This window comes from Mirounga angustirostris, unplaced genomic scaffold, assembly GCF_029215605.1.
Source record: "Mirounga angustirostris isolate CCGP_5_RB_7025 unplaced genomic scaffold, mMirAng1.0.hap1 SCAF_1, whole genome shotgun sequence".
Lineage (NCBI taxonomy): Eukaryota > Metazoa > Chordata > Mammalia > Carnivora > Phocidae > Mirounga > Mirounga angustirostris.
Window position 1 is genome coordinate 72256843 of NW_026991709.1, and position 15894 is coordinate 72272736.

At 43.5% G+C, this 15894-nt stretch overlaps 1 protein-coding gene across 5 annotated transcripts in view; it reads left to right on the forward strand.

The window, feature by feature from the left end:
- Positions 1-8005: 8005 nt before the first annotated feature.
- Positions 8006-15894, forward strand: part of LSG1 (large 60S subunit nuclear export GTPase 1) — a 32978-nt gene continuing 25089 nt past the window's right edge. For 4 of the 5 annotated variants that reach the window (XR_010407576.1, XR_010407594.1, XR_010407585.1 and 1 more), the window contains exons 1-5: positions 8007-8178; positions 9713-9839; positions 12795-12915; positions 13094-13180; positions 13703-13789. Coding sequence is in view for 2 of the 5 variants with exons in the window: in XM_045903132.3 (XP_045759088.1) it covers positions 8080-8178; positions 9713-9839; positions 12795-12915; positions 13094-13180; positions 13703-13789 (521 nt within the window). In the remaining 3 variants the exon portion in view is untranslated. Of the gene's footprint in view, positions 8179-9712; positions 9840-12794; positions 12916-13093; positions 13181-13702; positions 13790-15894 lie in introns of all 5 variants that reach the window. The other variant, XM_064579123.1, reaches the window with a different exon arrangement.

Sequence of the window (15894 nt, forward strand, 5' to 3'; positions counted from 1 at the left end):
AAACCCCCAACGAACCCACTCACTCAGTCACATCTATACCTTCTCCCACTCCTTTCCTCCAGGTACCCTGGGGCACATGGGTGGCTCATTCGGTTGAGCGACCAGTTCTTGGTTTGAGCTCAGGTTTTGATCTCAGGGTCGTGAGATGGAGCCCCATGTGGGGCTCCATGCTCAGCACCAGGTCTGCTGAAGATTCTTGCCCCCTCCCTCTCCCTCCCCCTCTGCTCTTCACCCCCTTCTCAAGTAAGTATATAAAATCTTTTTTAAAAAGAAGTCTCTTTTCCTTTGAACCTGTTCCCCTCAAACCCACCCCCCACACTGATACCAAACCACAGATGTGACCTTGTAACCCTCCCCATTATAACCACTCAGTGGGTTCCTACCAATCACGGGCTGCAGCCTCAGCTTCTGAGCATAACACATGGGGATTTACAGGTCTGGCACCTGCCTACCCCTCCAGCCTCATTCGCCACTTCTCCTGGCCTCCTAAGTCCTGTTCCAGCTATGGAGAATATGCTTCTCACCATGCGCCTGAGACTGTTTTTTGTCTTCATGTCATTGCTTAAGTGATTCTGTCTAACTGGAATGACCTCCTCCTGCCACTTCCCCTGGCTGATCCCTACTCATTTTTAAAAAGCCAGCTCAGGGACCATCTCGTCCAGAAAAGGGGCCCAGGCCTCCCTAACTCCTTCTCCATGCTCCTTGCATCTCTACCTCTGAACTTCCTTATTGTAATGTTATTGTCTTTAACTCTGCCTCCCTCACTGGACTGTGAGGTCTTGGAGAGCAGCAACTATATTGAATTCATCTTTTTGTCCTCAGCTCCTAGCATAATGCCTGCCACCAAGTCAGTATACAATAAACATTGGATAATGAACAAATATTAACCCCGTGTTTATTTTCACAGCAGTTGGACTATCATAAGCACAGGCAGTCAGAACTGGAAGGGCCCTTCAGGACAATCTTTTTTTTTTTTTTTAAGATTTTATTTATCTATTTATTTGAGAGAGTCAGGGGAGGGAGAGGGACAAGCAGACTCCGTGCTGAGCATGGAGCCCGACACAGGGCTCGACCTTGCTACCCTGAGATCAGAACCTGAGCCAAAATCAAGGTTCGGATGCTCAACCGACTGAGCCACCCAAGTGACCCCCTTCAGGACAAGCTAGTCACCCCCCCCTTTCCTGATTCCACAGATGAGGAAACTGAGGTCCCAAGAGTGCACATGCATGGGTATATCGTTATTTAACAGTCAAGGCCAGATTAGGACCCAGGTGGCCTGAATCTCATTTCAAGGCTCTCTTCCTTCAGCTAAACATAAAGCCAGAGACTTTTTTTTTTTAATTTTTTTAAAATTTATTTATTTGACAGAGAGAGACAGCTAGAGAGAGAACACAAGCAGGGGGAGTGGGAGAGGGAGAAACAGGCTCCTGGCCAAGCAGGGAGCCCAATGCGGGACTCAATCCCAGGAACCTGGGATCATGACCTGAGCCGAAGGCAGACACTTAAGGACTGAGCCACCCAGGCGCCCCAAGCCAGAGACTTCAAATACACAAATATGCAGGCGCATGTCACGCTCCCTCTTCCCTCTATGAAGGGCTATGTTTGGGGGGTTCATGGCTTCATTTGGTAGACTGGGCGGGCTCAGCCCTCATCAACCAAACACTTCCCCTCACAATCTGAGCTGCCACTCACTGGGCCCCTTAATGGAAAGTCCCCTTATTACTGGCTGTCACTGCCACCAAAGAGGTCAGAGTCAAGCATGACTGTCATGAGATTTACGCAGTGAGACTTCGGTCTCTTAGCGGTCAAGATCACGCCCAGGTCCATGAGAGTCTGGTGGCCCACTGGGCTCCTCCGCTCTGCCCCGTGACCTTTAATCTCTCTGGGGCTTTCACTTCAAAAACAATGAGAGTTGTAGCAGTTCTTATTTTACAGGAAATAGCATAAAGAAGTAGCAATGAAAGTAAATGTGCCTGGTAAATGCTTGGAGGTTTTCACATTGAGAAAGGATATTATGCAACTCGTGTTTTTGTTTGTCTCTTGTTTTGGAACTTCTCTCTGGGCATGTGGGCCTGGCACATCTTCAGTGAGCCTATGCAAATCACAAATGTTAAGGGCAGTGGCCTCTCCCCACTAGGTGCTGGGGAGATGCACATGGTCTCGCCTTTAAGGAGGTTATAATCCAGAATCCGTTGATTCAGAAAGAACTCGAGGAGGTACTTCTGGTGTGCCGTAGGGGGTAATATAGGTGCAAATAAGTGTGATCTGAGCTAACACAGGCTGAGCTTTACACAAAGCACTGGGGGCTCACAGGGAAAAATAACTTCTGGTCAAACAGTGAAGATACCAGGGCACTCATCAGGGAGGGGGTAGGCTTCATGCTCCACTGAACGACAAGCAGGTTGCTATGGACAGAGACAGGAGAGAGAAGTCCAGAGGGAGAAAATGGCCCATGTACATAGTGCTTAGTGTTGAACACTAAACAACTGGGCCAAAAGCAGGGAATTCAAGCATACTGAGCACCTACTAGGTGTCAGCCACTGTGTTAAATGCTTTGGATCCTTCCAGATGTTTCATCCTCAGAAGAGTGTGGTGAGGTCCGTGATGTTCTCTTCACTAGAGGGAGAAGACTGAGGCTTGGAGGAGTTAAGAAACTGGCCTAACACTGCCATAGCCTAGCTCTTTGTGTGTGAGTCAGGTTGGGGACTGACTTTCGGGGGCCTTAAATGCCAGGTAGAGGCATTTCCCAAGCTGTGGTGAGTCATTGGGCATTTGAGCAGGGTCTTGCCGTGATCAGAGCCAGAGCTCAGACACCCACATCCCTATCCTGACTCACTGAGGGTCCCAGATGTTGCCCCTCTCTGGGCCCTGGCCTCCCAGTTTGTGAGCTGAGCAAATTCCCTGCCAGTCCTGAGATTGCAGGAGGCTGTATTGGTTTCCTAGGGCGACCACAACAAATTACCATAAACAGGTGGCTTACAACAACAGAAATTTTTCTCTCACAATTCTGGAGGCCAAAATAAAGCATCCTTCCTTGCCTCTTAGCCTCGGGCACTAGCCAGCAATCCCTGCATTCCTTAACTTATAGAATCTCTGCCTCTGTCCTCACATGATGCTCCCCACCCCCCCGCCCCGTGTTTTTTCTGTTTGTGTCCAAATTTGTATCTTATAAAAACACATGTTATTGCATTAGGACCCACCCGAATTCAGTATGACTTCATCTTCACTTGATTACACCTGTAAAGACCCTCTTCCCAAATAAGGCCACACCCACAAGAACCTAGGGTTAGGACTATATCTTTTTGAGATACACCATTCAACTCAAACAGGTCATAACAGGAAATTGCAGGAATGAGAGAGGAACAATAAACAAGTCAGACACCTACAAACTCCCGAGGTCACCCTTTGGCCCATGCTGGCCCTGACGCCCCTCCTTTCACAGACTGCTTGTCTACAGTGTCTATCACCCACACAGCACCCAGGCAGAAAAGCAAAGGCATGAGAAAGAAGTCAAAAGAAGCGAAACCTTGAGCCTTACAAGGGAGCCTTTCTCATCGGTGCTCCCAGAGGCAGGAACCAGACTGGTTTGTCCCCTCTGAAGTTGGATGGAGGAGAAATCACCAGCCCCTGCATGGTCAGCTTTAAAACAAAAACCTAGCCCCTTAACATTTTCGCTTGTGATATTATCATTTGTAACTAATGATGACTGAATTTGCTAGAGGGTGGTTCACGTGCCCTCAGCCTTCACATGACAAGCAGGGCAGGATGTCATCTCCTCCCCAAGCTACATGGTGAAGGCACTGCCCTGTGACTGCCAACCTGAGCACCCTTTCTGAGGCCATCGCTGTTGCCCTGTTATGTCAAATACTGGGGTGATGTAGAGTAGTGCGAAGAGGACGGGAACCTCTCAGGGTAAGAAATCCATTAAGCACCTTAGTGATCATCCATTCCAACCCCCACTTTGGAGAATGAACCTGCTTTAGAACATCCTGACACTTGGTTATGGAGCCTTTGCTTGAACACCCCTGGTGGCAGGGAGCTCACTCTCTTATAAAGCTGTCCACTCCATCTTTGAACCACTCTGATTGTAAGAAGGTTCAAACAAATTAAAACTAAAATTGTGACTGTAGCTTCAACCCATGTGTTCTAGTTCTGCTTGCCTTGTGTCTACTCAGAGCAATCTTCTCTCCCTTCCCTATAACAGTCCTTCACATAATTAGAAATAGCCCCCATATACCCTTGGAGTCCCTACTCCCGAAGCTAGTCACACTTCCTTCACCTTTTTCTCATTCCCTCACCATCTAAGTTGATATGCTAACACTTGTTAGTGTATTTATTAGAGTGATTTAAGGGGAGTGGTTAGAAGGCCATTCTGGGAAAGTAGGGTCTAACTGGCGGTGTGGTTCATGGCTCCACCGCTGACCTGAGCTATTTAACCTTGGATGAGTCCCTCTGCAGGCTGACAACCACTAAAATTTAAGCTCATAGGGGCGGGGTGTTTGTCCAATGCTGAATCCCTGGAGCCTGGCGATGAACGAGTGAATGAATGAACGAATGAATGGGAAAAACCTGGCACTTTCTAGCTGCAGATTTTAGAGTTGGTCATTATTAATTCTATGTCTACTCTCCTTTACTTTGCTTCACTTTGTTGCAATTTTTTTCTGCAAGTAATTTCTGCACTAAATTTCTGCAACTAAATGTTCAGAAAAATAAGGGCACCTGGGTGGCTCAGTTGGTTAAGTGTCTGATTCTTGATTTTGGCTCAGATCCTGATCTCAGGATTGTGAGATGGAGCCCCGAGTTGGGCTCTTCCCTAAGCGTGGAGCCTGCTTAGGATCTTCCCTCTCTCTGCCCCCCCGCAAAAAAGAAAAACAAATGCATAAGGTGGGGATGGGGAGTTACTGTTTAATGGGTTCAGAAAAATAAAAGTTCCCTTTCTCATTTGACTACCATGAGGAAAAAAATAATTACAAAGTCATCTGTAGGTAAAAGACCCTGGATATTCCATATAAAACTACAAGAGTTGCGGGGAGCGCCTGGGTGACTCAGTCAGTTGAGTGTCTGACTCTTGATTTTGGCTCAGGTCATGATCTCAGGGTCGTGGGATCAAGCCCCGTGTTGGGCTCCATGCTTAGCAGAGTCTGCTTGTTCCTCTCCCTCTGCTCCTCCCCCTGCTCCCCTGCTCTCTCTCTCTCAAATAAATAAATAAAATCTTAAAAAAGAAAACTATAAGAGTTTGGGGGGAAATGCATAGGTTCTAATATAATATATATAAAATCTTGTAGCCTTTATCACCAAAGCAAAAGGTCTTTTACACTTTTCATTGCACACAGAACGACTTGCACCAGCAGGCAATCAATGTTTGATTGAAGTGATTTAAGTTAGTCACTTACAATAACCACAAATAAAGGGCTGCTAAATTATTGACACTCACTCATGTGTGAGAATCCACCCATTTTCAACAGGGATAAATTGAGAATGGCAGATAATCGAAGGGAGTTTTCCTTACTGCTTGAGTGACTGCAGAGACTGCCAGACTTCTATTTTCACAACCCTCAACCTCACACAAACTGCTTTACTGTCCTGATGGAACAAGGTGCTGTAGAGAATGGGTGAGAGAGAGGAGCAGGGCTGCAAGCTTGCCTTGGAACAGGGTTTCTGCCACTGACCTGTTTTGGGCCAAGGGGTGAAAAGAAAAAACAGAAATTCACCCACTCTCCCTTCTCTCTCCCCAGGCAGATATGGAGCCCAGGGAGGCACAGCAGTGTGGAGACAGAGAGCAGAAAGCCACTCCAAAATTTGTTCCTGGGTGTGGGTTTCAGGGTTTGCAACTACATTTGTTTAGCCACGGTAAATCAAGTATTATGCAACACCATCAACGAGGAACACTCATTGGATCAAGTATACATGTGGATTTTCACCTGCATCATCCAGTTGTCTGGGAAAGAAACTGCTCAGCTGTGAAAATTGGTACCCCATGAATTACTAGGCAATGATCTTTCAGCATTATCTCATTTGCTACCTCTGCAGGACAGGGATTATTATTATCCCATTAAACAAATAAGAAAACTGAGGCTCGGATAGTTCTTTTTCAGTGATAGATTTGAGAAATGTCTTGAGGGAAATATTAGAATTATTTATGTCTTATTTGTCAGCTAAGAATAGTTGCTGCTATCATAATCTTACAATGTCAGTGTCTGTTTGGCTCTCTACTAGTCTCGATTAAATTATCACTTTATTTGGTTAAGATTTTTTGGAGCCCATGGAAGAATGACAATAGAAACCCGAAGGGCTTGCTCTCTCTAAATCTCTGGAGATGACAAAATCTGGAAAAGGAAACGAGGGTGCAATCCCAAGTTCCTGACTGAGCTCTAGGAATGAGATGGCAGGTTTCTTTATAGCATCTACTGTTGTTTAGTAGAATGTAAAACCCATGTAATCTTAGTTTATGAGTTAGTTTTATTTTTAACCACTCAGCTTCAAGAGAATTCCAGGAACTGTCAACTTACTCTCTTCCATGGATCTTTCCCATATCTTACTATGGAGATTTTGCAGTATTTAAAGATACACCCTTTCTATGTTGGGAAATGGGAGAAACACATTCTGATTCATTCCTTCACTGATCTGCAGTCGCTGACTTCCGGAAGCCTTGCCAACTACAACATGGCTTTTCAGCAATCCCTTGGTTGTTTCCTGAAGTTCACTCCAACTCAATAAGAGTCAGCAGTGAGGTGTAGCCCACCGTGGGCTGGGCAGGGAATCCAGAGATGGGTGGGTGATATAGTCCCAGCTGGTTATGCTCCTAACTCGCTGTGATTGACTTTTTAGCCAGTCGAGTGCCTTCCTCTGCACCAAAGGGAGCGCGCTCCTCTTGCTACTCAAAATGTGGCCCTTGGACCAGACCATTTGCATCGGCGTCACCCGGAAGCTTGTTAGAAGTACAGAGTCCCCGGCCCCATCCCAGACCTTATTAATCAGAATCTGCACGTTGACGCGATTCCATGGAGGATTTACAGGCATGATCAAGTTCGAGAAGCGCTGGGTTCTGAAACGCGTGCTAACAACCCTCATGCTTCTCTTTTCCCAGGAACATGTAAGATAGTTGATGAGATCTGGGGTTTGATACCTGACACCATACATATTCCATCTATGACGTGAGCAAGCTTCTTCCTCTCTGAACACGCTAACACTGAGGTGGTTCTCACGATTAATGAAATGTCAGCAAAACGCCCAGCACCCACACAACTCTCACCCAGCATTCCATCTGCCCGTCGCTGGAAATTAACGATGGAGTGAACACCAAAAGCTAGGCCACAGAGTGGAGCCGGCTCACCGTTTTCACTTTAATTATAGGAAATATTAATGCAATTCTAAGTAGAATTTTTATGTTTTTTAAATAAAGCATTTAAGTCAGATCCTGTTGGCTTTCCTTGCAACCTTGCCAAGCTCTGGAAACATTGCTCACGCTTCCATTCCGAACGCCCATCCAGGCCGGGACTTTTCTCCCCAGTTCGCAGCTAGGAAAGACTAAGTAAACAAAAACTATTTAGATTCCGGGCTTGAAGGCGTTAGGACCACACCTTGAGAAGCACGCCAAAAACCGGCGCCAGGAAGCAACGCCACTTGGCGTGGCAGAAATATCCCTCACCCGTGTCTCCGCCTCTTGGCGACAAAAACAGCTGGGAGGCGGGGCTAGGACCTGGACTACGCACGGCCATGCTTTTCAGGTCTCCCAGTTCCTAACCGGACGTTAAAGATCGACGCACGAATCTGGAAGGTACCATTGTTTTGATTCAATAATTCTGTGCAAATTTGAGATTTTCTTAGAGATAGCCATAGAAATTAAGTTCTCGGGCCATTTTCATATTTGTATTCTGTAATAGTGGCAATGAGAGATATATGAAGGGCAGTTTGGAGCAAGTTATTCCTCCTTGTCTTCAACTCGGGCCTCCGCTACTTGGGCTCGCTTATACGTCACTTCCGGGGATCGAGCTCTTGAATACCGGAACACGCGTGTGCCGTGCCGTGCCGTGCCGTGCCGTGCCGTGCCGGGAGGGTTCGCGCGAGGGCGGTGCTGCGATGGGCCGCCGGAGAGCGCCAGGTCCTGGGGCCCTCGGCCGGGCTCTTATCCGCCAGAATACCCAGCGGAGCCGTAACCACCGTCACAGCGACTCCTGGGTAAGACAGCTTGTCGTGTTTCTCAGCCTTTCTTTCCGGCTATGAGAGAGAGTCTGAATGCTGGAAGCCTGGGGTCAAAAGTCACAGGAAAATTTTGTAGGAGAAGTGACGCCTAAGTAGAGTTTGGAGAGAGCAGCATGTTTAAGTTCCTGTCAGGCCGATACGCAGGCCCTCCTTCTAGCAAGGCACAGAGGTAGAGGTTGGAAAGGAGGGCTAGTGTGACGATGAGGCTATTGGGAGAGCTTGAAGAATCTCGAATGTAGGGAGCGTTTGAAAGTTTCCGAGCAGAAAAAAACATAAAAGCTATTTCTTTTGGTATTGTTCAAAGAATGAATCCTCCAAGAGTGGCTGGTTGCCACCAGAAATACAAAATAACTCGAATGCTTGCTGCATCCTTATTATTCCCTAACGGTTTCGCTGGAAGATGAACAGTGCATCTCCAAACTGTGGTGAGCTGGCCTAATACTTCCCTGGACCTAGGGATGAACATAATTTCAGGATCCTTGAAAAATGACGAAGTAGTTTGACTTTTGTTTGTTATTCTGACATACCTCTAAGTATTTGAGATTTACTGAGTTCTCAATAAGAACCTGTGCTCTCTGTGTGTGCCACTGTAATACCATCTGATTTCCAGCCATTTTATACGCAGAGTAAACGGCATACAGGGCTCTTCTATAGTCAGCAAGTCCAAGTTACTCTAGACATTAGATTACTGATCATTTTAATTGATTTTTGAGGGAACTTGTTAAAATACAGCCTTTGGGAAGTGGTAAGAAGATTGAATATGAATCCTTAAGAATTGTATTCTAATCCTTACTCTGAATTTTTTTTTTCTGACCTGTGGCCTTGGACCAACCACCTACTCTTTTAAGCTTCAATTTTTTTTTTTTATTTATTTGTACTGTAGTGAGCATGTAGCCAGCCTAGTGTTTATCAAACTCTGGATTGTGCCTGGGAATTAGTTAACTAGGTCCCAACCAGTGGTTTTTTTTAACCCAACAGGATAGAATTCAAAATATCAGAGTGTATTAGGTGTGATAAGGTAACTTTGTTTCAGCATTCTTTTCCCCCCCCCATATTATTCTACTGAGTGGCACAGAATTGTATCATTGTGTGTATCACAGCATTTGAGTCATATGTAACGTGTATTTTTTACTGTGGGTCTCCATCAAAAATTTTCAGCTATGTCTGTCAGGATCAGAGAATCTGGATTTAAATTTATCTGTAACGGTCATTAGCAGCAACTATAAGGAAGTTATTTTTATCTATTCAGGACTGTTTCCTCGTCAGCAAAATAGAGATACAGTAAGATTTATTTCAAAAATTTCAAAAAAAATTAAATGAAATAATGAATGGAAGTGCCTATCGTGTTTAAGTGTTCACTAGTTAAATGTTAACTCGTATTAGCATTGACTCTAAAGGGGCTGACACCACCCTCAAGATCACAGAACAGTTCCTGGGGAGGTTAAGAGTTTGTTCAGATGTCAGAACCAGAAGAGAACAGCTGTATTATTACCCTGTGTTTTACTCATAGTTGCACACAAGTGAGCTCAATGATGGCTACGATTGGGGTCGTCTTAATCTTCAGTCAGTGACTGAACAGAGCTCCCTCGATGACTTCCTTGCAACTGCAGAACTTGCAGGAACAGAGTTTGTAGCTGGTAAGTTGTTTATTCCTGAGTACACACGACACTGGTCACCCTTCCATCTTTGCTGACTAGATGTAAATTTCTCTATTTGGAAGTGTTTTGTGGACCCTAATAAACTCATAAATGGGCTGTCTTTAACCCAAAGGCAGATATCCCAGAAGAGTGTGGGAAAGTCTGATCAAGTAGAATCAAGCTGTGAAGTTCAGAATGTGCCACAGTTTTAAAATTAAGCTCTAAAAAACCTTCAGATTATACATTGTATCAAGTTCAAGAAACTCAGTCTCTTGTAGGAAAAAGACCAGTCAGCATTATGTCGGGCAATACCAGAATTTTCCAGAAAATGTTTTCTGATATCATTGTTAGAAGCCAACTCCCTGGGCCTGCTGCTGTTATGTAGGCAATTTGAATTGTATTTTAAAGCACTTGTTGACACAGTATAGTGAATTTTCCATGCATGTAATTTGTTTTAGTCACTGCTCTCCCATGTTTCTTGGTATGTGTCTTCTGAGCACTTAGAAAAGTAGCTGACACAGGTAGCATTATAAACTACTTTTATTGCTCTTTTATTATAAATGTTATTGTGCTGTTTAGCAAATTCATTCATTTATTTAAATGCTTTTATTGGGCCCCAGCTACTCTCAGGGATTATATTGGCTACTGAGAGTACAGTGTTGAGTAAGATAACTTTGTTTCTGCAAAATTTTGTTTTAGGTGCTATGAAAGAAGTCTGTAGCAAGCAATGGAAACATAAGAGATGTAGTTAGTATTCATTCTGTCTGAAGGATGACCAGGGCCAGTCAAGGAAAGCTTTATGCTGGGGCTGAGTCTGAAAGGATGAGTAGCTGTTAGGTGAGGTGACACGGGATGATATACACAGGTGGAGGAGTCAAGCTAACATGTGAGTAGCAGCTTACTTTGTTCAGAAAATGGTTATAAGTTGGCCTCACGGGTGCTTGAAGTACACAGTGACAGAATGTGATGAGCAAACACTAGGGAGGTGGGCAGGGGTTAGAGCCTGGAGAAAATGAGGGCTTTAAAGGAATCTTTCAAGAGGTTTAAGCAGGTGTCAAACGTGATTTTAGATTTCATTGTTTTGAAAGATCACTGATGGATTTTGAGCAGGAATGACCAGTTACATTAGTCCAGCAAGAGAAGCAGGCAAGACTTAAATAGTAGTAATAGAAGAATGGTACAAAGAATCAGAACAAGATTAATAGGGAGATGGAATAAACCAGGCCTTGTGGAAGGGGGTGGAATAAGTGCAGAAGAGTGAGGAGTGTTAGAGCTTGTTCTATTCTTTTGAGAATTGTATTCTTTTAAGATATTTGACTATGGCAGGAAGAGGTGTGTGTGTGCATGTGTGCCTATGTGTGTAATCAAGGTTAATACCAGCCATGTGTGTAGGTTATGGGGTGAAAGCTAGCACAGAGGGAGAGGTTGAAAATAAAACATTTGGTTTCACAGTCTCAAAAATTTAAAGTGCATGTTTTATGACCTGGTGTTTCCACTTTTTAATACCTACACTAGAGCAGTGGTTCTCAAATTTTAGTAAGCATCAGAATTACCTGGAAAACAGATTCCTGGGCCCCTCCTCTGGAGATTCAGTATGTGTGGGTTGAGCCTGAGAATTTGCATTTGTCATATTTTAATAATGAACACTTGGAAACAACCTAAATGTTCAATAGGTGGAAAAATGGCTAAACTGTGGCATAGACATGCTATGAAATACTATATGGCAGTTAAAAAGAATGAGGTAAATTTGTGGATACTAAAGCGAAGGATGTCCATGACCTGTTACCACATGAAAAGGCAAGCTGTGGAATAGTGCATATGTATGGTACCATTTGCATTAAGAAAATAATCCGACCGGCGTGCCTGGGTGGTTCAGTTGGTTAAGCATCTGACTCTTGATTTCAGCCCAGGTCATGATCTCAGGGTCTTGAGATTGAGCCCCACATCAGGTCCTGCGCTTATCAGGGAGTCTGCTCTAGATTCTCTCCCTCTCCCCGGGAGGAAAAAAATAATAATCCAACCAATCCCTATATCTACATGTATATTAGGAAAAAACTTGGAGGCCTACACATTTAATCAATAATCTCCAGGGAGGGAAGTGAGATTGCATAGGTAGGCAGAAGATTGGGAGTTGGTCAAAGAGAAGGTATGCCTTTACTGTTGAATTTTTTTTAAAAGGAGTGTTTACGTATTGTGTAATTAAAATTTTTTTAATTTTTAGAAACATGACGGAAAATAGAGATTAATGAGGAAATGGAACAAAGTTTGAGTCTGGAAGGAGATGAGAATAGAATGGGGTCAGAAGGAAGCTGGGATAACATCAGCCCCTCCAAAAACACGCATTCTCTCTCTCTCTCTCTCTTTCTCTCTCTTTCTCTCTCTCTCACACACACACAAGTAAATTTGGCATGCGATCTGTAGGGTTCACAGAGGTCTCTGTAGTTTGTACATGGACTTGGCTTTTTTTTTTTATTCCTTTGAATTGTTATATAGCATTAATTGTGGGCATTCATCATAAACATCCTACATAAATGATGGCCGTGTAGTAGTTCACCAGTTTTAACTGGAGGGAGTCTCTTTGCTGAATCTTTGCTTCCCCACCCATTCCCATTGGATGATAATTATTCCCCATATGTAAAATGAGATTGGTTGTACTGAATCTTTACAATCCTTCTCACTCTGTTTCTGTTTCCTTGAAATGCATTCAGCATTTTATAAAATTAGTATTTGAAAAAATGATTGGCCTTTTGAAAGCTTTAGTAAAGATTTTTTTTCTTTCATTCCTTTTTTGGTAGATAACTTCACTTGGAAATTATTTATCCAAGGCTGGAGGCATCTACATCAAGAAAGCTCAAATTCTGTTTTAGATGCTGCATTTTTCATTTTCCAAGTAATGACCAATATCCACTCTCTAGATTGCCACATCAGTTACAGTACTTTCTTTTCTCTAAACAGAGAAACTTAATATCAAGTTTGTGCATCCTGAGGCTAGAGCTGGACTACTGTCTTTTGAGGAGAGCCAGAGAATTAAGAAACTCCATGAAGAAAACAAACAGTTCTTGAGTGTACCACGGAGGTGAGTTGAGCAAGAATGTAGGACATTACAAGGCATAACAAGACTCCTGAGTATAAAATTTTTCATTTGGTGTTCTCTCTTTTCCTGTTTCCTTTTATCGCTGCCATTATTAAATCCAAATCTCCTGTTTTATTTTGGTAACTCACATGGAATTTTTTTTCCTCTATGATTGTTTCAGACCAAAGTGGGACAAAAACACTAGTCCAGAAGAACTCAAACAGGCAGAGAAAGATAACTTTCTAGAATGGAGACGTCAGCTTGTCCGGTGAGTGTTAGAATATATGAAGATTTGTCTTGAAATTCTGAGCCTGGCATTTTGGTGTGTTTGCATTGCTATTTGCATTTTGAAGGCTTGATTCTTTTAAAAAGGAAATGGTAGATTTCTTCTTTCAAGTGCAAATTCTGTGTGTAACCGGCATTACTGGGTACATGTGCATCTTTGCACAAAGTAAATTGATTACTACACTCCATTCCTGGCCTTCTCTCCTTCAAACCTTTCTCTAGCCATTAGTCATCCTGGAGTTGATCACTGCTCTCTTGCGCATCCTTCCAGAAGGAGGTGTGTGGGAGAAATGTCATTTTGTGGGATGAATGTCTAGGGCTTAAGTAGATTAAGTATAAAATTTCAAATTTGATTTTCATAATGACTCAGCAGAATGTAATAAAAACAGTTTGATAGTTGATATTTGTGTACTTATTTTTTAATGCCGTGAATTTGAGTGTTTCTACTACTTGAAACCTTTGATTATAATCTGGCAAAGATAAAAACTTTTCATTCTAAAGCCAGGCTAGAAGAGGAACAAAAATTGCTATTGACTCCATTTGAAAGAAATTTGGACTTTTGGCGCCAGCTCTGGAGGGTGATTGAGAGAAGGTAAGTTACCATTTTCCTTTGGTGTAAGGAAGACATTAGTGGTGTTGGATTAGATTCGGATGTTGATGAATGCTCATAGACCCCGGGGGCCGGGGTGCTCAGGGATTAAGCTATGCAAATGGCTATTGAGGATTATTATAAAAACTGAAAGTGTAATGCTATATTTCTTTCAAAGTGTACATTTTTTTGTTGTTGTTATTATTAGGTGAACATGTTGATAAGCATGTAAGAATGGTGAACGTTTTCTGTAAGATGAGTTCTGAAGTACCTACAGTTATTTTAGCAAATGTCTGTTGATTCCTATTGGAAATATGGAAAATACGGGTGCTTCACACATCAAAAATATTCAAAATACGGGGGGTAGATGTCTGCTTGCAAAGAGAAAATACGTTGTAGGGGAGGCATTAGGGGCACAGGAATGAAGCACAGTCTTTGCACTCAGATGATCAGTACTTGGTAAATCCAGAGTGTGATTCCTGCTGCGTGACAGATAGAAAGGCAGTGGGCCAAGTTATAACAGAAAGGAGCAGCTGATGAGGATTGGGGGAATCAAGGAGTGATTTGTTTTAATTGGAATTAGTGGTAATGGTTGCACAACTTTGCAAATATACTAAGAACTACTGAATTGTAAACTTTTAAAAGGGTTAATTTTATGATATGTGGATTATATCTCAATTTTTTTTTTAAGTCACATACCTTCCCCATCCAGCTCTGGCAGGGGCAGAGAAAAGGCTATTGGGCTGGGATATGGGGAGGTCAGGGTAACAAGGCAAATCTCTAAGCCTGAAAAATGTAGAAGCTTGCTGCTGATTCCCAGACTCTGTGCAGGCCCCTTTGATTCAGTTAGGCTTGAATGAGGCTTGGGAAGACCCATTGATTCTCCTGGGGAACTTCTGTGGAGCACAGTGGATCTCTTCTTCAGGGCCTCTTGAGCAGTTGAAGATGTGCACTGCTGCCTCCAAAGAGAAATGGTAACAAGGTTTAACATATTGAAACCTGGCCTTGGAATGCCCCCATCTGCATATTTAACAGTATTGTTTTGTTTTTCTGTTTGTTTTTTTGATTTTAGGTTTTCTCCTTCCTATATGGTCTGTCTGTCCTCTCTGTTCCTTTTTTTTCTATTTATTCTGGTTTCTGACTTTTATTTTTTTTTAAGATTCTTATTTATTTATTGAGAGAGATAGTGATAGAGAGAGAGCATGAGAGGGGGAGAGTCAGAGGGAGAAGCAGACTCCCCGCTGAGCAGGGAACCCGATGCGGGACTCGATCCCGGGACTCCAGGATCATGACCTGAGCTGAAGGCAGTCGCTTAAACAACTGAGCCACCCAGGCGCCCTGGTTTCTGACTTTTATATAAGAGGCCTTCCTCAGATATCAAGTGATGTTTGTTGTCTGTTCATACATTTTTAAAGATTTTTATTTATTTATTTGAGAGAGAGAGCGAGCCCACAAGCAAGGGGGAAGGGCAGAGGAAGAGGGAGAAGCGGGCTCCCCACTGAGCAGGGAGCCCGATGCAGGGCTTGATCCCAGGACTCTGGGATCATGTATGACCTGAGCTGAAGGCAGATGCTTAACTGAGCCATCCAGGCACCCAAGTGTGGTCATATTTAAGAATGAAGCATTATAAAGTTGATTGACAGGACCACCTGTTTCGGTGCAATTTGCCAACTGGTGGACTTCACTGTAGAGGACCAAGTAGGGATCAATTTCATTTTGTTGGAATACCCCAAGATGTTAGGATCTGTAGGGGTTTTCCCTGGAGCCAGTCAGTTTCTTAAAGAGAAGTATGGTCTTCTGCCAAGAACATGGCTAAAGGTGGTGGTATAATGCAAAGGGGTTGTGCATTTTCACCATTTGGTATGTAGACTTGTTTAATCCCCGCTTTTTCACCTTTTCCCCCACCTTCTTTTGTGCTTGAGGTCCTAATTCTTCAGCCTCTCAGGTTCATTTTCTCCATTATAAACCCTAGCCTTCTGCCATTGGGATAGGAGATTGAGGGGGTGTAGTTGCCTGCCTGGATGGAACAGGGGAGCGGAACTAAGAGCTCCTCATTCAGATTGATTTCAGTCCTACACTTCACCCTTGCCTAGAGGCCTTTCATCTGA